This window comes from Canis lupus, chromosome 23 (genome assembly GCF_048164855.1).
Source record: "Canis lupus baileyi chromosome 23, mCanLup2.hap1, whole genome shotgun sequence".
Classification (NCBI taxonomy): Eukaryota; Metazoa; Chordata; class Mammalia; order Carnivora; family Canidae; genus Canis; species Canis lupus.
The window spans coordinates 13,804,713-13,828,482 of NC_132860.1; the positions used below are offsets into that span (position 1 = coordinate 13,804,713).

Sequence of the window (23,770 nt, forward strand, 5' to 3'; positions counted from 1 at the left end):
GGTCGGTCCCGGGGAAGAAGGGGAAGATCATTGAAAAGCAAGTCAGTTTCACCGGCAGGACCTCACAAAGTAGGTCACCCCGGCTTTCCACTGGCCCAAGGGAGGCTGGCATCCCATTAACCTCAATCGGGCAGGCTCAGTGACGAGGGGCAGGGCTCTTTCTGCAAAACAAAACTTGGCTGCGTGGAGGCTTCCTCATTTGACTTCCTAATGAGATCTGGAAGAGGAATGGGGGTGCTGGGGTCCGGGAAAATCAAAGGAGAACTCCTCTCCCTTACCAGGCTGGTAGCACTAAGTGGCGAGGGACGGGGTGTTCGGGCCGTCCAAGTGTTTGCCAGCAATTAATTCTGTTCCACTGGGGTCTCAGCAAGTCTGAGGGATGGGCGAAGGGTGAGAAGGTGTCCCCAAGTTTTTTGGTGGGTCCCCCCCCCAATTTTTCAGAAAGTCTCTCCCATCTTAAAAAAGGCAAAAAAAAAACCAACCAAACAAAAAACCATCACAAACTTCATGGACTCTTTCATCTCCTTCTTAGAGCCACTGCTTGGTCTCCCTTCGTGCACAGCAAACCGCACAGAAGACCTGTCTATACGCGCTCCCTCCATGAACTCACTTTCTGTTCACATTCCACCTGCTCGAGGCCTCTGGCCGTTGGCAGCAGGAAGGGTTCTCAGTAACGTCACTGGCGTTCGTCATGTTGATCCATCCAAGCAGCACCGGGCAGCCCTCGGCTTACTTGACCTCTCAGCCACCGGGCGCAGCTGCCCACTCTCTCCTCGAACACTTTCTTCCCTTGGTTCCCCTCCGATACCAAGCTTTCTGCCCCAATCCTCTTGCTCCTCCTTTTCTGTTTCCTTCCTTTGCCCGCAAGTCCTCTTCTGCATTAAATGTTGGAGCTCCTTGGAACTTAGCCCTAAACCTTGGACTTAGGCTCTCTGTCATCCGTGCCCTTGGCATTGATCGTCTACTGCTCCTCGACGGCTCGTGGTTTTATGCGTCAGTGCAGAACTCTCCCGGAGTTTCAGAGCTCTGCGGTTAACGGGTCACGCCTCCAGCTGGACACCTGAAGCCTTCGCCAACGTATCGCATCCAGAACTGAGCTCCTGGCCTTTCCCACTGAACTTCATTTACTATTCGAAACCTTTTAAGTGGTCACGCCAACTTATTAATTTAGGTCTCCCTGCCTCTCTCACCCTCCCTACCCAGTCTATCACGGCAGCCTGTGGGGTTCTCCTACACATCTCTGAGATCTCTGCACCTGTCCCATCTCCACCACCACCACCCTTGTCAAGGTCACTGTGACTTCTCTCCTCACTGGTCTTGCTTCTTGTTCTTAACCTTTTCATATTGGAGCCAGAGTGGTGTTATTATTATTATCATTTTTTTAAAGAGATTCTTTTCATTCATGAGAGACAGAGAGAGAGAGAGAGAGAGAGAGAAGCAGGCTCCATGCAGGGAGCCCAACGTGGGACTCAATCCCGGGTCTCCAGGATCATGCACTGGACTGAAGGTGGCATCAAACCGCTGAGCCACCCGGGCTGCCCTTATTATTATGTTTTAATGCAGATGTGATCGTGTTGGCGGCCTGCTTAAAACCTTTCAATGATTTCCCATTACTCTTAATGCAAAAATCAAAATCCCTAATGTTGCATGACTTGGCTCCACACCAAGCTCACCTGTGATCTCTGGACCTACTTGTACCACAACTGCTTAGTACCCTAAGTATGCTGATCCCTCCTCAGGGTCTTTACACATGACGGTCTCTCTGGACTTTCTAGAATATTCTCCCCTTGCTTTGCTTCTTTACCTAGTCCACTCCTATTGATTCCTTAACTCTTAGCTCAATTGCCATCCCTGAAGGATGCTTTCTCTGACTTTCAGGCTGGGTCAGGGTCCCCTTCACACACTCTCATGGCACCTTCTATCGTTACTTCACAGACACATCACATTTGTCATCATCTGGTTAATGTCCCTCACTAAACCGTGAGTTCATGAGAAACTCCGCACTGCTCACTGCTGTATTCCCAAGTACCTTTGACAGTACTGCCCTTTAGAGACCCACCATAAATGTTTGTTGAGGCAATGAAATGCTTCAGTCATCCTTGACAGAAGGACACAAGTGAAAGTCACGGTTCTGTTTTGTTTTGGGGCAGGAGTCAGACAGTTTGTTGTGGTCACGCTATTTATCTCATGCTGGCCCAAAGTCTGACTAGCAGATACGTGGGTCTTGATTGATCTAAAAACTGGACACAGAATGAATTGTTACTTAATTGGAGGGACGATGTCAGAAGTGAAGGGCAGAGGTAGCGGAAGCAGCTGGATATGGCTGGAGTTCTAGTTCCTCCGCGGGCGGAGCTGGATGCTGAGGTTGGCCCCGCCATGGAACCTCTGAGCCTCAGTCTTATCTGCGAAGTGAGGCTCAAAATCCCTACCCTGTGGGTTAGTATGAAGATGAAGTGGGATGAAGGACATAAGTGCCTAGCAGGGTACCTGGCACACAGTAGGTGCTCAAGACAAAAGGTCAGCTCTCTGCTTTCTTCTTTCCTCTCTTCCCTCTTTCCTCTCTCCTTCTGGAAGCACCTTGCTTTGTCATTTGCATCTTCCTAAACCCAGGCTCCTTAAGGGAAAACTGGGCTCAGGGCTCCTTAGTGGTGTCTACGTGGGCATCTACAAACCCGGCTCAGATGCCCCCAACCCCTCCCAGGCCTGAGCCTCTTCCTGCTTAGAAAGCCAAGGTGAGGACCCCTTCACCTACAGGTTTTGGGAGTTGGGAGCAGCTGAGGAGCAAACAGGTTTCACGGTGGGCCTTTTTCCTGATTGATGTTAATCAGGTGAAGGGGCTCAGGGCCTCTATGAATTCACATTAGTGGGCTTTGGTGGGACAGGCCTGAGACAGGCAAATGCCCACCTAGCAGGGGAGAGCCCAGGGCAGCTGGCCTTGCCACTGTTGCTTCTCTCTGGAGGGAAAGGCACTCCCAGGGCTGGGCACGTTTTCAGTGGAGATCTCCCTCAGAGGAGATCACCGTAAACTAGAAAAGGCCTCCGTGCAGCCGGCTGGGCTGCCTGGGTCAGCTGTCCAGGTGTGGGCCTCTCTCCTCAGGTGTCCACGTAGGGCCTTAGTTCTGCCCAGATCTGGGCCTCTCCAGGGCAAGGAGCATCCTTCTAGACTCAGCCCTGTGACACCTCCTGAACGAGGCCTTCATGATCTCTCCCCAGCCCTCAGCTGGGTTGTGCCCCTTCTCTGGTCTTCTGGAATCACTTATATCCTCATCGTAACGTTTATCCCCTTGCAGTGTACGGGGCTACCATGATGCTGTTATATACATATTCTGTATATATGGTGCCACCTGAACGTGTGCAAAGGGCAGCTCTGGAGTGGAAGGACTCTGGTTTTGGACGGTAACCCCCTCACCCCCGCCCCCAGCCAGGCATTCCAAAGGGTGGGGATTGGCACATAGTGGGGGGATGGACTATTAATTTGCTGAATGTTAAACAGGTGGGCACCAGGGGCCTGGCACGGCAACAGCTTCCCTGCTCCCAGCTAGCTGGTCATGGGTGAGAGCTCCTCCTCCCTCCGCTCCTGCTGCCTCATCCTGTGCTTCCCTTCCTATCATTTTGAATTTGCCTTTTCTCCCACTGAGCAGACTCAACATTGCCCGTGTTGTCACTGTCTTCAATCCCATCATTAGTGGGTGTAGACTATTCCAGAGAAGGGACAGCCAAGCCATTCTTCCTAAACCATGTCCACGTGGCTGGCAAGAACTTTGCTCCAGATCTTGCATCCTTAAAGGATGAGTGAAACTAGAGCTCACTCAAGGAAGTGCACAGGATTCAGGGCAGCCGGAGTGAGCTGTGGAGTCGGGAGAGGCAAGACATGAGCCCTAAGCAAAAGGAGGCAGGGGCTGGGGTAGGTTGGGCTCACGGTGGCCTCATAAAATGATCCTGGAGACTAAGGGAGGTCACGAGGGGATTCTCTGGAGAGGAGGACACAATCAGATTTGGATTCTTAAAAGATCACTCCAATGACGGTGTCATGTGGGATCAGATGGGAGAAAGCACCGAAGAGGGCAGAGTTGAAGCGGTCCAGGTGAGAGCACGCTGGTTGGCACTAACAGTGGGAGGATGGCCAGATTGATTCGTGAGATATCAAGAGGGCAGGGTCCACAGGGCTTAGTGATGGGTTCCATTTTGGATAAGAGAGTTCAAGGTAGGTCCATGTGCGCCATCTACACAGAGGTGTCCAAGAAGCCGGTGGATGGAAGGGCATGGCTGGGGTCTGTTTGCTACTTACACATTGAGAGGCTGCCAGGCTGGCCACTGAGCTTTGGCTTTGATGACGGTGAGGACCTCATCACTCTGCAAAAAAAAAAAAAAAAAAAAAAAGGACCACAGATATTTAGTGAGGGGAACCAGGCTCCCGGGAACAAGAGAGGTTTGACATGGTGACACCGTCCATCCCCACTCCCTTACCTGCTGCTGAGGCTTTACCTGCCCAGGTGTGGAGCCATCCCTCCCCAGGGTAGGGAAGCCCTAGGACCTCGCCAATCCAGGGGAAGGGCTGCAGGGCCACCGTGACTGGTGTGTGCTGCACTCTGTTGGGCCCACTGAGCCACGCTTTGGTTTCTAGCTCAGTCCTCCGCTTCCCTACTGTAGCCAGGGCTGTGACCCGGACTCTGCTTTGGATGGCCAGGCTTCTAGATTGTGCCCAGCCTGGAGGGCAGGTCATGCATTCCGTGTTCAGGCATTGGCTATGTGAGGAGCTGCAGGGTAGCCAACCCCTGCTCCAGAGGATTGTCATTCCCAATGCCTCACCGGCTGTTGAGACCCACGCACCTGGTCAGACTCCCCTGGACCAGGAGGTCAGAACAAAGTCTGTGGCCAACACCCCTTGTGCCACTCATATTATTCTGCTCTATTCTGCTTTGGACAGTGTGTAGCATGGGCACTTAAAATAGTTATTTGAGGAAGAATGTGATAACATTTTGAAGGAAAGCATTAAGTTAGTCATCAGGGGGCAAAAATCAGAACTTTGTTGATTTTGCTTAACTTTGCAGTTTGGTTTTTATTTTCAATTATACGTTGGGTCAGAGAAGGAGCATAATCTTTTCAAGGCCTAAGACTTCCACAGGCCCAAATCTGGCTTCCCTGGAGTGGATTCAGCTCGTCCTGGATCTCCCCTCTCCCTGGCTGGGCCCAGTGGTACTCAGATACCACTATCCACAGTGCCCAGAAAAGCCTAGAATATCACTGACGGAGGAAGGGAGAACTTTGGTGCCGACGAACAGGCCCCTGAGTTCAGGGGGGCAGAGACTTGCTTGGCTGGCTTACTCACAGCTCCGCCCTCATCTTTACAGCCAGGGCTGGCCTAAGTGCCTAGAACATACTGAGGGGGAACTGGTGAACTTCTTAATTGGTGGGTACCATGCCCAGAAGACCTCACAGCCCTAAGGAAACTGGAAGGAGGTCAGAGGTGTCCCCGGGCTCAGGCCCAAGGATTATAAAAAGCCTTCTGGAGCACCTCGCCTGCATCCCATTGGGTGGTGGGGCGTCAGGAGGACAGGAGCTCAGCTGGATCCAGCTCAGCCTGGGCACCCACAGATGGTCTTGGGGACAAGCTGGCAGAGACAATGGCCTCTTGAGCTCAGGCTTCCCTGATTATTCCCTCTTCCGGTCAGAGGGAAGAATCTTTGGATGCAAGGACACCCCCACATTCACATGGCTGCAAGGAGCTCATTCCGAAGTCCCAACTGGGTGCTTTCCATGTCTCATGGGAGACTTGCTTAGTCGTTGGGAATGTATCCCTCACTCATTTCTCCTAAGTATCTGGTGAGTGGCTGCGAGAGGTTGTCTAGCGTGAAGTCTCACGTGAGACCCAACGCATCTCCGAATGCCAGCGCTGGACCTCCCGTGACCTGGTTCCCTGCACCATCTCCGAGGTCGGTGTCCCTGGCTGAGCGCCGCCCCTGGCCCTGGAGGTTGAAAGCACATCCACCTCATGCCTCCACTGCATCTCCCGCCCCTCCCAGGTCGGGCTCCAAGATCCACCGCGCTCACTGTCTGCAAGTCCTGAGCCCTTCCACGGCCTGCACGCCTTCTTGCTCCCTGCAGTGCACCCTCCACGTTGCTGCAAGTCCGACCACCCCCATCCCCTCCCTTAGCCCACAACTTCCACGATACTTTCTTAACGCCCGAGTCTTCCTACATGGCCTTCGTCATCTAGCCCTGCTGTACTTCTTCCCCTTTGCTTTTACATATACAGAATATTGCATAAGCAGAACTGTACATGCTTACTGTAGACAAATTTAGCATCCCAGAAGCACACAATGTGAATGCTGAGCGCATTCCACCCTAGCATCTTCCCTGCCTCCCGCCTCCTTCTCCAGAATGTTATAGTTTAGTGTGTACTGTTCCAGACCTTTTACTATGCATATGCAACTACGTGTGTGTGTGTGTGTGTGTGTGTGTACATTAGACAGAGCTCAAAAACTGCATCATACCGAATATCTTATTCTGCACCATGATTTAAAATTTTTCCCTTAATATATCATCGGGAACTTTCCACGTCAGTGGACACTACATCATTGCAATCCTTTTGTTGCATTTTAGTGTTGGAGATCTTCAAATTATGGTAAACCAAGTCAAGACGTATAAAAGAGAAACCCGAGATATGAGATCCAAGTAACGAGATAGTGTCTGATGACAATCCCTTTGCCGTTGAAGAACAACTTTACTAAGAAGTGAAATCCATGTGGGTGGAGTTAAGACGGCCACCAAGCTAGCTGGCCCTACAGATTTACCTTGCATGATAATTAAAACTTGGCTTTCAGGTCCCAGCTAATGACATATTGATTTCACTTTTGCAGTATATAACTCAACAAAAAATTGTTTGGGCCTTCCATTACTGTTTACTTACGGTGATGAAATTCCACCTGTAATTTTTATTTTTTTATCTTTAATTTTTTTCCACCTGTAATTTTTAGAGCTACGGAGGCTCCAGGGATGGTGGATCCTCGTGTGCGGGCATTAGAACAGCTTCTTGCTATAAATTGTTTCATCTCATGGTTGCATGCCGTCTGCATCTACTTGTTTATGATCATTTGTGTTATTCAATCAAATGAGAATGTAGGAGCATGACGGAAAGATTACTTAAAAAGCTAATAATTTTTGAAGCATTGAAATTCTTTGGTAGAACCTAAATTCTGCAGGATTGGAGAATGTCTGGCTTGCTTGTTCATGGCCATCTCCAGTGCTATGGATACTCAGCAAATTGTTGGAAAAGCAAAGCCTTTGATGTATATGTCGGATTCCATAGCACGGATAGTCTGTAATTCACTTAACCAGCATTTTTGGTGGACATTTGTTTCCATACATGATGCTATGATGAACACTTGCATATACATTTGTTTACCAACCCAAGGTTTCCTGTGTTACAGATTGCCAGGAATGCTGAAAAGATGAAGCAAATTTGTAATTTTGGTAGGACCTACCAAATTGTGCTCCAAAAATCTGTGCCCATTTTCACCCCCCACAAGAATGTGCCCATGTTGCCACAATTTTGGGCACACTGAATACTATCAAACTTTTTAGTATTTACTGAACCAGCCGGCAGGAGAGTAGTGTGTTTGAGAGCACAGGCTCTAGAATCACACCTGAGTTCCAATCTGGACTGTACCATTAGCTAGCGCTGTGTCCTCTGGGAAGTCTCTTGACCTCTCTTAGCTTTCTCATCTGTGAAGTGGGATTTAAAAAGAATCTCTACGGGGGCACCTGGGTGGCATATGCATCCGACTCTTGGTTCTGGCTCAGGTTGTGATCTCGGGGTTGTGAGATCGAGCCCTGTGTTGGGCTCTGCGTTCAGTGGGGAGTCTGCTGAGATTCTTTCTCTCCCTCTGCTCCTGCCCCCCTCTCTAAAATAAATAAATCTTAAAAAAAAAAAAAGAGTCTCTACCACGTGGGGTTGTTGGGGGATAAAATGACATAGTTCACATACTGTGCTAATACAGTGCCCGAATAAGCACATATTAGCTACTCGTCTTACTCTCATTTACATTCAGGCCAAGATGGTATTAGAATCAATTTGCACTGCTTGAGCACAGATTGTGAAGCACACAGTTGCATCTACAAACCCACAAAGCCTCGGGAGAACACTCCCTGACTTAACGCCAAGTGCTGAGGCTCAGGGAGCATATGATGGGAGGTTTATGGAGCTGGGTTGAGTCTTGGATGGGGCCGCTGGGGGGGCAGGGCATCTTCCATTCTGGAGAATGAAGGACTTAAAGTCAGAGTAAGCAATCCAAACTTTAGACCTAAATGAAAAGCTGTTTTAACAAGTCTCTAAGGCACAGAAAGGATCTTCCAAGAATCCTTAGAGCCCTTATACATCTCCCATAGGACTCTTTCAAACCAAGTATTTCAGGGTATTCACAGTTCATGCCTCTTCTCGATGACATTAGCACTTTTCCAAAATATGCCAATTAAAATAAAAAGCCCCAAAGAAGCCACAGGTCACTCATGTCCATCTTCATGGAGATGAGTTTTTCATTTTGCTTTTGGTAAATATACTGTGAAGATGCAGCTGTACGCAGACTTCATAGCTACTGACACCAAATGGGAAGCACACAGCCCCCAAGAGGCCGCAGGCTGGAGGAAGGAGGGCCACGTGGGGTGAATACAGGCCTGGGATGGGTTGGAGGCAGAAATCACATCGGTATTAGGAGATGCCAAGGCTGAGCAGAGCAGAGAGTAAGAATGTGGGTCCGCGGGGATTGGGTGGGGGCTGGTGTTAGAATCAACTTCACCCAACACTGACCCTCCCAGGCTCTCCAGAGCCAGCACTCAACACAGGGGGGGCTCTGGGCATCTCAGCCCTGCCCACAGTGAAGGGCCAGAGTGTGTCACCGCCTCCCGGCCTTGTTCCTCACCTCCTCTCTGGTCTCGGTGCCTGGGTCTACCCGAACCTTCACCTCCCGGTCCTGAACCACAACCTCTTTCCTCATCCTAAGGCCCCCTTTGTCTGCGGGCAGCACGGAGCATGTCTACCCTAGACCTACAATCTGGGGGTCAGCCTGGACAACCTGCCTCCTCCCTGCAGGAAGAGAAGTGGGGTGCAATCCATAGTCAGAGGGGGAGGCGATCAAAGCAAGTAGAAACAACAATAATAACAACAATGCTCGTTTTTCAGCAAGAGCATGGCTGCCCCTGGTCCACAGTTTTCTCCTAAGACCCTTGCCTTGAGGCACAGGGTCACCCAGACCCCTCCGTGAGGGCTGTGCCTGGCATCTCATGTAAAGACTCTGGCGAACGGTGCTTGGCTCCATTATTTGCTTGTCTCCTTTCCCAGAATTCCCACTTACCACCCATAAAAAATATCAACCGTGATGGCTTCCATGTCTAAAGGGAACTCTTTCATCCCTTGGTGGGTGTCCTGGTGATGAGCAGTAGGAAATGAGCCATTTTATGAGGTGATAATGGAGCTATAAGCATCTTTAAAATCAATTGTGCCCAACGTCATAGTTTCCCATGGTTTCGACAGGCTCTGGGTTTATTGGGTCATAAATAAAAACAGATGGTTCATATTGATGGTGCGCTATGGCTTGCCCGTGGTCTCATGTGGTCTACGCTGCAGAACTCTGAGGCAGGCAGGCAAATGGTTCCCATTTTTCAGATGAAGTCACTGAGATGCCTCCCTCCTCGATGCTGCTATGGTCAAGATCACGAGTGACCTCACCACTGCCAAGCGGTATGGTGCCCAGCTCCTAGCTTCCGTGACTCCTCAGCAGCGTTCGACACAGTTGGTCATTCCCTCTGCCTTGAAGCACTTTCTACCTGGCTCTGGCACCTGCTGCCTCTCCATCTCTCCTCACCCCACTGACCACTAGCCTTGGGGATGCTTCTCCATCCAGCCGGGTTCAAGCCCTTGATCCTCTTCCACGTTGCCGTCATTTCAGCTTGTCTCAGGCCTTAAAATACCGCTCTATACACAGCGATGGCGACTGAAGTTCAATCTTCTGCCTTCTATATCAACTGTTTAACCTCTTCATCTGGACACGAGTTGGTGTCTCAACCTCAACATGTCTGAAACCAAACTCTCTCCTAGCCTGGCCGCCCCCGTTCTCAGCCCACTCAGTAGCAGGGCTATCCTTCTACTTCCCGCCATCCCATCAACTCCACTTCTAAAATGTATTTGTGAGCTCACCACTGTCCATCACCCCTAGCTTGAGAGCATGCTCTCTCTTCTCTCCCCCCCCCCCAAAAAAAAAGCAAACCCTTGCTGGCTCCTCAACCCAGCATGCCCCCATCACTATCTGATTATGTTTTCCTCATCACATTGGATCACTGTCCAATATACTGTGGATTTTGCTTGCTTATTGATTGATTGATTGAGAGAGAGAGAGAGAGAAAAAGAGTGTGAGCAGTGGGAGGGGGAGATGGAGAGAGAGAATCCTAAGCAAGCTCCACGTTCAGTGTGGAGTCCCATGCGGGGCTCAGTCTCATGACCCAGAGATCATGACCTGAGCCAAAAGGAAGGGTCAGACAGTTGACCAACGGAGCCACCCTGGTGCCCCTGCTTATTTACTTTTTACGGTCTGTCTCTCCCCACTAGACAGGGGCCCCCTGTGGGCAAGGGCTTTCGTCTGTTTTGCTCCGTGCGGAACTATCAGTATTTAGGACGTGCTTGGAGCCTGCCCAAGCAATATCTGTAGAATGACCGAGAGGCTGGAACAGGAAGGGCCGGCGTCCCCCCAGGCCTCGGTCAGCCCGGGTCAAGCGAGCCTCAGAGATCTCAGCCCTGAGCTGGTGGGCGCTGGCGGGCGGTGCGGGGTGCCAGGCACCCAGCTCTGCTGGAACTGCCTGAGCTGGAGGGAGAGGGAAGGGCCAGGACGCAGGGGCCGCTCTAGGAACCCTGGCCTGCGCCCGGGAGTTCTGGGTCGGCCTCGGGGGGACCCCCAGGGACACGGGCCGGCGGCCGTAAGGGCCACAGGACGCCTCATCCCCGGGAAGCATCGCAGGCCCCGCCTGACCAGCTATTTCAAAGCCAGAGAAGGTCTCTGAAGCCCATTAACAGACCCGCCAGAAGATGCTGTGGTTGCACAGAAGCATTTCAAATTCCATTTCTTTTTAGTTCTTGTCAAACATAGCCTGCAATTCCGATGGGGAAATTGCATCATGCCCGGAGATGACAATTTTCCCGCGAGACGGTTCTGTGCCAGCGCGTGGCATTCCCGGAGCGGGAGACCAGAGCCCGGCAGAGCCCGGCCGCGCCACCGCTCCTCAGCCCGCGTGTGACCTGGCGGGTGACCTGGCGGGTGAGGACGCGCGTCACCCGCGACCCGAGAGCCCGGCCTCCCTTCCGTGTGCTTCCAGCGGCCGCAGGCATCGACTTAGCTTGTCCTTTGGTGACCGGAGTGTCAATCCTGGCTTTCACCTCCTTTTCCGGACTTTTTCATTTTGTCCTTTGTGATGCTCCTGCGAGTCGGCCCCGGGAGGGAGGGAGCTGGGGGCCAGGGGGGCGGCCTGTCTCTCCAGCCCACCCGGCCCTCTCGACCTGCTGCCCAGGCCCCCTGCCCCCCTGCCCCCCTGTCTCCAGCGATCGGGAAAACTAAGTAGCAAGGGGGCCGGGCCGGGCGAGCTCCCGACCACACGCGGGGCAGGACCTGCCAGGGAGGCCCCGCGTGGGGCTGGAGACCGGACCTGAAGGGCAGTGCCCCGCCCGTCCTGGGGGAGCCCCGCAGAGCTCTTCAAGGCACAGCACTGGGCGCCCCTCGGGCCCTGCCTGTCTCCCCCACCCCCCCTTCCTCTGAGGACAGCTCCTGGCCGGGTCTGGTCCCAGAGGCGGGCGGTAGAGCAGGGGTGGGGACGGTGTCTTCCCTGCACCCGGCACCAGCTTGGTTTGCAGGCGTGTGCAGGGGACGCCCGAGGGACGGCCAGCGGGTGAGTCCATCAGGTGACTGATCAGTGACAAGCTAGAGGAAGCCTGTGGCCCGCGTGGCCCTCCCCGGGGTCTGAGGACCCTTGTGAGCGCCGTGGGACCAGGATGCCACCGCAGGGTCTGCAATCAGGACAGTGTGACCCGACGCACGTGCTCAGAGGGCCCCGCTGCCTGCTGCCGCGGGAGGGTAACCGCTAGTGGGGCGGGGGGGGGCACTGGAGCAGGGGAGAGCGATGGGATCTCGGGAGACAGCGGCTGCAGGGCATTATTTTAGAGGGAGACGCAAAAGGACCTGCTGACGGATGGGGGTGTGAAACAGAGGGGTCAAGGATGACTCCAAGGGGGCGTGTCTAGGCGGCGGCTGGATAGATGAGGCTGGAGTTCAAGGGACACGTCCAAGCTGGAGATAGAAATTTGAAAGCCCTCGGCGTATAGGTAGCATAGTCACAGGACAGAGAACCTGGGGACTGGGAGGACAGAGGTGGCGGGGATAGCAGAGAGCCTAACGCAGGACAGCTAGAGAGGCGGGAGGCACTAGGATGTGCCCCAGGGCACATCTGCGAAGCCCTTGTGCTGCCCCCCCGCCCCCCGTGCCCCTACTACATTCCTGGTCCCCTGCTGCCCCTGCCATCCCCGCTGTCCCCTGCTGTCCCCACTGTCCCCTGCCGACCCCCGTCCCCCTGCCGTCCCCACTGTCCCCTCCCCTGCCCCCCTGCTGCCCCACCGCTACTGTCCCCTACTTGCTCGCTGCTGCCACCGCTGCCCCGCCCGTCATTTGCTGAAAATGCAAAACCGAGGCAGGGTTGGGAAAGCTGGGCGGTGAGGTGGGCGGAGGCCCGGAGCGGGCAGGAGCAGCAGGGCCACGTGGTCACTCTTTAAAAGGTGAGTGACACTCAGGCACGTGTGATGTGGAAGGTATAACCTCCTCCAGAAAGAGAGGCTGCTGCTGTGGGGCGAGGGGGCGCACTTCCCGGAGTGGGGTCCTGATCCCGACCCGGTGGAGGCGCGGCCCCACCTGAGCTGCAGGAGGGAAGAGCAAGGGCTGGTGCAGTGGCAGCCGCTGGTGAGCCGAGGCTACGGGCGTGGGGGGCAGAGGATGGGGGACAGCAGCTGGGGAGCAGCGGCTGGGGGGACAGAGGATGGGGGACAGCAGCTGGGGGGGACAGTGGCTGGGGGGGACAGCAGCTGGGGGAGCAGCGGCTGGGGGACAGAGGATGGGGGACAGCAGCTCAGGGGGGACAGCGGCTGGGGGAAGTAGCGGCTGGGGGGAACAGAGGATGGGGGACAGTGGATGGGCGAGCAGAGGCTGGGGGGGACAGTGGCTGGGGAGAGCAGCGGCTGGGGGGCAGCGGATCTGGGGTGGGCCAGCAGCTCAGGGGGGGGCAATGGCTGGGGGTGGCAGTGGATGGGGAGGCAGAGGCTCAGGGAGGGCAGATGATGGGGGAGCAGCAGATCCGGGAGGGGGGCCAGGGCTGGCGGGGGCAGCGGATGGGGGGGCCTGCACCGCGGTGGCTGCAGACAGAGCCCCAAACAAGCTGGAAGCCAAGCCTGCCTTCCCCAGCGGGAGGCCCACCTGCACGACCGCAGCTACCCCGTGCCAGGCTCCCATGGGCGCTCTGGGGACTGCAAAGGTGTGGGCTTGCAGAAGTGGGGAGGTGGGGAGGTGAGGGCGCTGGGCAGGCCCCCCATCGCCCCCAAACTGCTCGGGTGTTCTGACATTCATGCCAGTGCACGTGAGCAGGGACAGGTAGGTACTCTGTCCCAGGAGAATGACCTCACCTATTAAAATAAGGTCTTTAAAATAAAAAAGAAACCCAACATAACCATATTATAGGATGTTAGAAAAAGAGAGGGTGTGTGTGAGAGATGCAAAAAAGAAATATCCATTATTCCACCATCCCTACCAGCAGCTACTATCAATTCATCGTTACATTTGTATGTTTTCATCACAGAGTTGAAATCTGAGCTGCCACACACACACACACACACACACACACAATTTCTTTACCCTTACCATTTCTTTGCACAATAGTAGCTAGATTATTATACAAATAGATGATTACACAAATTGTCTGTATCCTTTCTAATTTACTATATTTCAGAGATGATCTTATTTGTGATATAGCTGCTTTAATGATGACTTCAAAGACCACAGAGCAGGGGCGTCTAGGTAGCATTGTCAGTTAAGGGACTGACTCTTGGTTTCTTTTTTTAAAAATATTTAATTTATTTATTCATGAGAGAAACACACACAGAGAGAGGAAGAGACAGGCAGAGGGAGAAGCAGGCTCCATGCAGGGAGCCCGACATGGGACTCGATCCCGGGTCTCCAGGATCACGCCCTGGGCTGAAGGCAGGCGCTAAACTGCTGAGCCACCCAGGGATCCCCTGACTCTTGGTTTCAGTTCAGGTTGAGATCTCAGGGCCGTGAGATCAAGCCTGGCATTGGCCCCATGCTCAGCGCAGAGTCTGCTTAAGACTCTCTTCCTCTCCCTCTCCCCCCTGCCCACACGTGTTTCTCTCTCCCTAAAATAAACAAAACAAAACAAAATAATATACTATAGAGCAAAGTAAAAAAAAGATACAAAAGCATACATGTGTGTGTTTTTACACTGCTCCATGGTCTTTGGGTTCATCATTAAAAGAGCTATGTCACTAATGAGATGATCTCTAAAATTTAGAGGACTTCTAAAATAGAGAGCAAGGTAGAAGCTTCGGGTACCACCCTGTCAGCTTGTTTTGTTGGGTCCTTAAATATCATAACATTTCACTTCGTCTCCCTTCATCCACTGATTTCCAGAAAAAGCTTTCAGATTATTAAGTAATGAAGCTGCAAATGACCTGGTCGGTGGAGAAATAGGTGTGCCTTAAGGTGCGTGCTCAGCCCCGTTAGCATCAAATAAGGTTCAGAAAGGCTGCTTTCTTAAATAGTGCTATTTAAATGCAAAGGAACAGCTTCAATAAGCTTAACCCTTCTCATTCCTGAGAACCTCCGGGCGGCCCGTCCCATGTCATCACAGAGGTTCAGGGACACTGGGGAGGTAACAGGCGAGGCTGTGCCTTGCGGCTGACACTAGAGGGGTGTCCCTACCTCGGGGATGTAAGAGCTGGCCTCTGCCAGGCTTCCCATGGTAAGGGCAGTTTCCCTGCCTGTGAAGACCAGCTCCTGGCCCCCGGACAGGAGTTAAAGAGCAGCGTGGTTCACGTCTTGGCTCAGCCACTTACATACTTACGTACGTTGGGGGAAATCGCTTGTCCTCTCTGAGCAGATTCCACATGCATAAAACACGGATTTAGTGAGCTCCTTTTATGGGTCAGAGACTATGTTGGGCACAGGGCATAGGGCAGTGGACAGGTGACACAGTCCCAGCTCTTGTGGGCAGAGTAGATGAATAATAATACCCGAGGATTGAGGGAGATGGGGTAAGGGAAGGGCCAGGAGGATGGCCAGGACGATAGCTGAGATTACCTAGTTACACCCCCACGTCTCCACCTCCCTTCCTTCTGTGTAACTGTCCACTTGTAGCCACTTATCTCTGTCCCCTCAAGCAACTCTTCCTCTGAAAGGCCTAATTCTTTTTGAGTAGAAACTTATATATTTAAGGTGTACGACACCCTGTTTTGACATATATATACAGGCCGACCCTGGAGATGCCGTGGGTTCAGTCCCAGACCACTGCAATAAAGCCAATATCACAATAAGGGGGGGTCAGATGAAGTTTTTGCTTTCCCAGTGCATATAAAAGTTATGTTTACACCACACTGAAGTCTGGTAAGGGTGCAATGGAATTATGTCCAAAAAAAAAACCAACAATGTGCAAAATCAAAACATAATTTATTGCCCCAAAATGCTAACCATCCTCTGAGCTTCCCGAGAGTCACAATCACTGATCACCCTAACAGACATAATTGTAGTGAAAACGTTTGGAGAGAATGACCAAAAAGTTACCAAAAAGAGACTGACCCAAAAGTGACACAGAGACACAAGGTGAGCAATTGCCACTGGAAAAGTGATGCTGAAAGAGTTGCTCAATGCAGGGCTGCCCCAAACCTTCAATTTGTTAAAAAAAAAAAACAAAAAAACAGTTTCTGGGAAGCACAGTAAAGTGAAGTGCAATAAAACGAGGCATGCCTGCACATAGTAACATGGCTACTGCTCTCAAGCTCATTCACTTATTCATCTCTTCACATAGTTACCTTTTTTTGTGTGTGGTAAAAGCACTAGAAATCTACTCTCTTAGCAAATTTCTGGTATAAAATACAATATTTTATCTTATTTATTGTTATTTTTTAAGGATTTATTTATTTGAGAGGGAGAGAGAGGGAGCACCAGTGTGTGTGTGGAGGGGCAGAGAGAGAGAGGGATAATCTCAAGCAGAGTCCCCTCGGAGCATGAGGTTGGATGTGGGGCTCCATCTCCCAACCCTGAGATCACGACCTGAGCCAAAATCCAGGGTCAGATGCTTACCTGACTGAGCTACCCAGGTGCCCCCCGATACAGTATTTTAAACATAGTCATGGTGCTGGATGTTAGATCTCTAGACCTCGTCATCCTACATCACTGTAACTTTGGACCCTTTGTCCAACATCTTCCATTCCATCTCTGATGCCCCCAGATTGTCTTTTTCCATCACCTCAACCATGTGGCATTGTTATTATTTGCATGATTATTTGTTCATTTGCGTGTCTTTCCCACCAGAGGTATCCAGCAAAGCACCCATCTCATAGTAGGTGCTTAGTCAAATATACTGAATGTCCAGTAAATGAAAGCTTTTATTCTCCCCAATTTTTCTCTTTATTTGAAGATCACATCACCTAGCAGTGCCAGGCAATTTCAGCAGCCAGGATGTGTTCGTGTTTATCCCACTGCCGCTCTGTACAACTTTACTGTGGACCGTGATGCTCTGCCTAGATCCCTCTTCAGCTGCTGGGAAAGCTGCAGAAATGCGGCTCTCAGTTGTCAGTTCTTTTGGGGGGAGTGCATTGGCTGGATAAAACCGCCTCGTGTGATGTTGGCAGAGGCCTTCTTTGGGTTTGCAACATAGCTCAGCCTCTCCCTCTGCTCATCCCTGCCTGCAGCAGCCCTCCCTACCCCCTCGACCCCCTTGCCACCCCAGGTGTGGTTCCCAGGAGCTTTCCCTAACTTCATGCATGCCAATCTGGACTCTTCCCACTGCCCAGAGAATCCAGCTGCTACAGTTAGTGAAAAAACAAAACAAAACAAAACAAAAACCAGAGTTGGCACATCAATGACATTCTCGCCGGGTTAAGATCAAATGATGCGTGAGCTGTCAGTGGTCGGAGAGGTTAGTTAGGCCAAGGGACAGGCATAGCCAACTCTGAAGGACCCTGTCAGGGCAGCCAGCATCAAATCTGGATTGTGAGCCGTCAATTTCAACAAAACAGCATCACCCACCATGTTCGAGCAATGTTCCTAATTAGCATTTTAAAAGGTTTGTAGTTTGTGTTCGTATTATTATCCTTATTTTGCTTTTATGGTCATATGAGAGCTATAAGCATAAAGAGTTAATATCCAGTTATCTTTGCATACATTTAAATAATATGATAATGAAAATAATTATAACTCAACCCTGGGGGTTTGTGAGCTTACACATGCCCTTTAAAAAAGGTCCGTACATTACTTGGGTTTGGGAATGATCTAATTTTGCAAGAGCTTGGTACGAAGAGCTTGGGTTTTAGAGGCTCTGTGGCTTAACCATGCAACCTTAGACGCGTTATTTAATTCTTTGAGCCTTGATTTTCTCGTTCTGTAGAGCGGTCTAATGATAATGACCTTCCAGGCTTGCTGCAAGATATAAATGAGCTACAAAGGAATGCAGAATGCTCGCACAGTTCCTGACACACAGTAAGTGCTCAGTAAATGGCAGCAGGCAGGAGAGGCTTAACCAGGAGAGAATGTACCTTTCTCCCCGCCTGGAGAAGCCCTGCTGTCTGCAACCATCCTTGAAAGATAGCAGGAGGATGGAGTTTTATTTTTATTTTTAATATTTTTATTTTTTAAAGATGTTACTTATTTATTCATGAGAGACACACACAGAGAGAGAGAGGCAGAGACACAGGCAGAGGGAGAAGCAGGCTCCCTGCAGGGGAACCCGATGTGGGACTCGATCGCAGGAACCCAGGATCACGACCTGAGCTAGAGGCAGACGCTCAGCCACTGAGCCACCCCGGCGTCCATGGAGGATGGCGTTTTAGGTAAGTTACTTCTGACAGGGGGTCAGAGTTCAATTTGCTTCAGAGTACAAGCAAGCAAGCAAGCAAGCAGACATGAAAGTCCCAAGGCACTCAAAAGTGAAAGGTTAAAAATAGAAAACTCAAAAGAGCGATGACCTAAATTTAAATTCAGGGAATTTTACGCTCAAGGATCATTCAGTAAATATCCCCAAGGTAGGCTGACCAGTGCCCCCACCCCAGATGTCCATGTTCTAATCCCTGGAACCTGCGAATGTTACCTTATGACCAGAAGGACTTGGCAGATGTTATTTTAAGGATCCCGAGATAGGGAGACTACCCTGGATTATTCAGGAGGCTTGCAATATAAGTGTCCTTGTAAGAAGGAGGCGCAGGTTTGACTATAGAAGATGAAGGCAGCGTGAGGATGGAAGCAGAGGTTGGAGTGATGAGGCCACAAGCTACGGAATGCTGGCAGCCTCTGACATTCTGGAAGAGGCAAAAAGCCTTCTGGAGCCTCCTGAAGGAACCAGCCTGGCTCCCATCTTGATGTTAGCCCTGTAAGACCCATTTTGGAGTTCTGATCTCTACATGTAAAGGGAATATATTTATCCTGTCTTAAAATACTTAATCTGTGCTAATTTGTTGGAACAGTATTAGGAACTCATACTCTTCCTATAGACCCTACTTGCCCTTTTTTTTTTTTTTTAAGATTTTATTTATTCACGAGACACAGAGACAGCAGCAGAGACACAGGCAGAGGGAGAAGCAGGCTTCCTGCAGGGAGCCTGATGCAGGACTGGATCCTGGGACCCCAGGATCACGACCTGAACTGAAACGCAGACGCTCAGTGGGTCTAGTGAAGATGTGGTAATTAAGACCAGTTATTAGAAGGGAGGAAAGGAAGGAATAGCACCGAGTCCCAAGAGCTGATCTGAGTCCTGTCCCTCCAGCTGTGTGGCCTCAGCTTCTTGGAGCCTCCTTGTCTCCATCTCTACAAGGACACTCGAGTTAACCCATAGGCCCCTTGTGAGGATTACATGCTAGTACACTTTTTGTACCATAAAACTATGTGAACTCTTTTCATTATCATTATAATTACCTTTTTTTAAAAAAAATTTCAAGTTGAAGATTGTAATCGAGATGCTACCTCTGAGAAGATGCCTAATGGTACATAAAATGTCCGTCTGAGGCGACTCCATGGACATGTGACCTAGGCATGACTATTCCATGTTTTGGAGCATAAAGCTGAAAAATTTCAGTTCTTGGACCTGTGTGTAGTTCCCACTGAATTGCGCTAAATTTCACCCAAGGCCTCCCAGCAATTCCTTATTTTTCCATCCCAGGCGGAGAGCCTATTGTCACTTGGACTTCTCTTTGATGAGATGTTGGTTTTCTAAAAAAGAGAATATCAATAATCCAATCACCTCTAACTACTGGGTACTTTTCCTGGACTTGAAGCTTCCTGAAATAAAAATCATGGGGAGAATCTGTGCTTGAAGAGATCACAATAAAAATGACTGTGATTTTTCAAACTCAAGACTGTTCACATGTCTCTGGTCTGTCTTCGTTGGTACAATCTTTCAAAGCAAAAGGAAGAAAATAAAGACCTTCAAAGTTTGAGGTTGGATCCTATCAACAATATTTTCCCCCAATTTGTAATTCAATTGAGCATTTCCCTACTTAGGTAGTAAGGAAAGAATTGCTGTTTTGATTGAAACTATGTGTAGTTTGGGTTTTTTTTTTTTTTTTAGAAAACATTTTTATGATGGATTTTTTTTCTTATTACAAAAATATGCTCATTGTGGAACATTCAGAAAATTGAGATAGGCAAAAAAGAATAATATGGAGTCAACTTGTAATCCCACCACCCACAGCTCGCCACTGTTACTGCTTCCATTTTATTTTATTTATTTTTTAAAACTGTTTCCATTTTAAACTGAAAAAGCATACTTCCATGCCTGAGTGTGACACACGTGGAATCACCAAAGCAGCTAATTCCAAGGATAATAGGAGCCTGGATTCTCTATTCCTCTACATGGTCAGGCCCCGCTGTGAGGGAGGGGAGTTGGCTCAGGAAGTCTGAGAAATCACAGGCAACACCTTGCGCCCTCACGTGAGTGCCTGGGCCTTCTAACTGCCTCCTGCCTCCAGGGCTCCTCTCCTGCTCCCACTCCAGTCCCTCGTGGGGACCTTTCTAGAGCATACATTGGACCGGCCCACTCCGCTTCTTGAACTCCTTCCTTTGGCTTTAGGGATAATGTCCGAATTTTTTAGCATGGAACCCAAAGCTCATGCTTCGGGCCTGCCTGCCCCTCCAGCTTCGTATCTCCTTCCCCCACCTCCCCTCCTCCCATAATCCCCGTCACCACCACCTTCACCTTCATCACCAACCCGGCCACCAAGTATTGGCTGTGGTCTCCGTGTGAGGTTCCACCTCAGCTCATCTGCACGCCAACAGTCCTCTAAGGTGGGGTTTATGGATGAGGCTTGAAGAAACCCAAAGATTCAGTCCCCTGCATGTGGCTAATAGGCAAAGGGGCCAGAACCTGAGCTTGGTGTCCTCCGATGGCAAAGCATCAGCATTAGGATACCCACGTCCCTACTGAACTACCTGAAGTTTCTTGAACCAGAAATGCTTTTTACAAGCTACTGTTCCTTTGCATAAGCCATGATCTCCCGAGGGTGCCTCTTCGCTCTTTCTCACCCACCTATTGCCTCCTTATCTTTCAGGATGCTGCTTAAGTCTTTGGTTTGGCGTAGCTGCCCCTCCTCTGTGCAGCCAAGGTACCTCAAATTTTTTTTAAAGATTTTATTTATTTATTCATGACAGACACAGAGAGAGGCAGAGACACAGGCAGAGGGAGAAGCAGGCTCCCTGTGGGGAGCCTGATGTGGGACTCGATCCCAGGACCCTAGCATGACGGCTTGAGTTGGAGGCAGACGCTCAACCACTGAGCCACCCAGGTGCCCCCAAGGTACCCCAATGTTGACCTTGGTCATGGGATCCACCTTACTGAACTGTAGTTACCCTTTTACAGGCATGTATCCCCCCCACCCAGGTGTGAGTGCCTCAGTGTGGGGGGTTGTGTCTCATTCACCTCTCTCTCCCTCTTTCCCACTGGCTAGCACAGGATTTGGGAGATAATAAAGACAAGTTTGTTTAATAAATGAATGAATGGGCAGCAGCTCTTATAGACTTCAAATAGGTTTCAACTGATCAAAACTTGATTTGCTTATAATGTTCGTGCCAGAAGTAGCTCAGAGAAATAAGGAAAATGAAACCCAGAATTCTTCGCCACCACATCCCTTGCCAGGCTGGAGCCAGATGAAAGAGCCCATCATTTGTAACTAACTGCTGATCCTCCGCGAGGCGGAGGGAGCTGGACTCCCTGACCTTTCCTTGCTGTGTTTAAGTCTCGACACTTGGTCATTTTGTCATCAGGATAAGGTCCAGTGGCAGGTGAAGGGTAAGAGAATATGCCACCCCCAAATATGCCTCTTTGGCACGAAGATTATTTTGAGAAACTGCAGACACAGAAGAAGCACTGAAAATAGAATAAAAGTTACCCTTTTGCAAAGGAAAATTACATTTAGAGAGGGGACCTGTGCCAGCAAGAGAGCTATTACTAGAGATCGTATTTTCATCTAAGAGACATATCTGCATTGCAGGGCAAATTTTGTTTATCATATATTTCCTCTTCTCACCTTCTTGTGCTTGTCTTCCTCCCCTATGAAGCCCCAGGCCCTTATTCCTTTCCTTAGCTTCAAGATGGCCTATAAGCCTCAATGACCCGGCTGCCTTTTGACATAATATATCTGTAATTAAATCTTTTTTTTTTTTTTTTTTTTACTCTTGTGAATCTTCCTTTTATTACAGGGGTGGGTGGGAATGTCTTAGTCAAGAACCTAAATGGGTAGAGGAAAATCATTTTTCCTTCCTGACACAGGGCACCTGGCTTTGGAAATTCTTGAGAGGCAAGGAACAGAGGCAGGAGGGAGAAAACTATGTCCAGTGAACTACATTTCAGGAGTGGGGAGGCAGGGAGGTAGGGAATGCGGGTTGAGGTGCAAGGGTGGACACAGGATTGGGGGGCCTTCTGCTCAGTTTCATGTTCACAAAAGCCTGAGATTAAAATCGGGTATGATTCCAGAGGTCACAGAGATACACCAAACAGGGCTGAATGAAGAAGTGCATCTTACATCTTTTAACACGTCCTGCTCCTGGCCAACCCCACCTCTGGTGAAGTATAAATCTTGTAAATGATCTTGAGATGGGCACAATTTTATTGTCTTATATATATTTTTGTTATAGCATTACCTCAATATACTAGTCAATCCTTAGTATAGCATTTCCTTCCACTTTTTAATATGTTGCAAACTTAAAAAAAAATGGGGGTAGCTTGACTTCTGAGAAGCCCAGGTTGTGTTGTAGGATCTGAGTGAGACCCCTACTCCTTGGGCAGAAGCTGGTTTGCTTTTTGGAGACAAGTAAAGGGGTGGGTGGTACTGTGGTGTTGGGAGCTCACTTATCTGGCTCACCTGAGCTGACTGGAGCCACCTCTTCTCAACTCTGTTCAGTGACATCATGTTAGTAGCTTGCAATTGGCCATGGTGGGAGTATTTACATGATAGAAATTGGCAAACACTACAAACCAAGGCCTTTCTTTCTTTCTTTCTTTCTTTCTTTCTTTCTTTCTTTCTTTCTTTCTTTCTTTCTTTCTTTCTTTCTTTCTTCTTTCTTTCTTTTTCTTTCTTTCTTCTTTCTTTCTAATGGTTAAACACTTACTAGCCTATCACTGGTGGTGGGAAAGGGGATGACAATCGTAAGCTGGAGGCTGATGGTATTTTTCTGGCTTCATGATGGCAAACATGAGGGAGGAAGGACTCACTACATTCACCTGGTGTCAAGATGTAGGGAGCAACCAGATTCCATAGGCAGGGGCTAAATGCCAGTGCTCCCCAACCTGGCTGTGCTTCAGAATCAGCTGAAGACTTTTTTATGTCTACTTGTGTTCAAATCCCACCTGGGAGCTACTGAATGAGAATCTGTGGGTGGGGCACAGGAATTTGTAGTCTTAAAAATATTCTGAAAAATGGTTCAGGTCAATGGAAACTTTGTTATGTGTCTCAAGGTATTAAGATGCCTCAAAAAGAAGATGATTGGGATGCCTGGGTGGCTCAGCAGTTGAGTGTCTGCCTTCAGCTCAGGGTGTGATCCCAGGATCCGGGATTGAGTCCTGCGTCAGGCTCCCTGCATGGAGCCTGCTTCTCCCTCTGTCTGTGTCTCTGCCTCTCTCTCTGTGTCTCTCATGAATAAATAATTAGAATCTTTAAAAAAAAAAAAAAAAGATTTCCCAAACAGATCTCCTGCCTCTTCACATAAGGCCTCTGTCAACCTGTCACAGCTTGATGAGATCTGGGTTACGATGGAGGTAGTGGTACAAGGCCTAAACAAGAAATAGGCTGTAGAATGTTCCCCTGGGAAAACGAATGGCGTGAAAGCATTTTTTTTGGACTTCCATAAAGCTTTATCAGGCTTACTTCTTTGATTTGGACTTAGCCCATTGTATCACCTGCCTCTGAATTCCTGACTTACTTCACGGGGCAACAAAAAACCTCCTGGGGCCCACAGGATTCCAGCACCCATAA

At 50.0% G+C, this 23,770-nt stretch overlaps 1 protein-coding gene across 4 annotated transcripts in view; it reads right to left on the bottom strand.

Annotated features, from left to right (window-relative positions):
- Positions 1 to 23,770, bottom strand: part of SPON1 (spondin 1) — a 251,096-nt gene that overhangs the window by 21,985 nt on the left and 205,341 nt on the right. For all 4 annotated transcript variants that reach the window (XR_012015539.1, XR_012015538.1, XM_072793985.1 and 1 more), the window contains exon 7: positions 4,289 to 4,353. Coding sequence is in view for 2 of the 4 variants with exons in the window: in XM_072793985.1 (XP_072650086.1) it covers positions 4,289 to 4,353 (65 nt within the window). In the remaining 2 variants the exon portion in view is untranslated. The remainder of the gene's footprint in view (positions 1 to 4,288; positions 4,354 to 23,770) is intronic.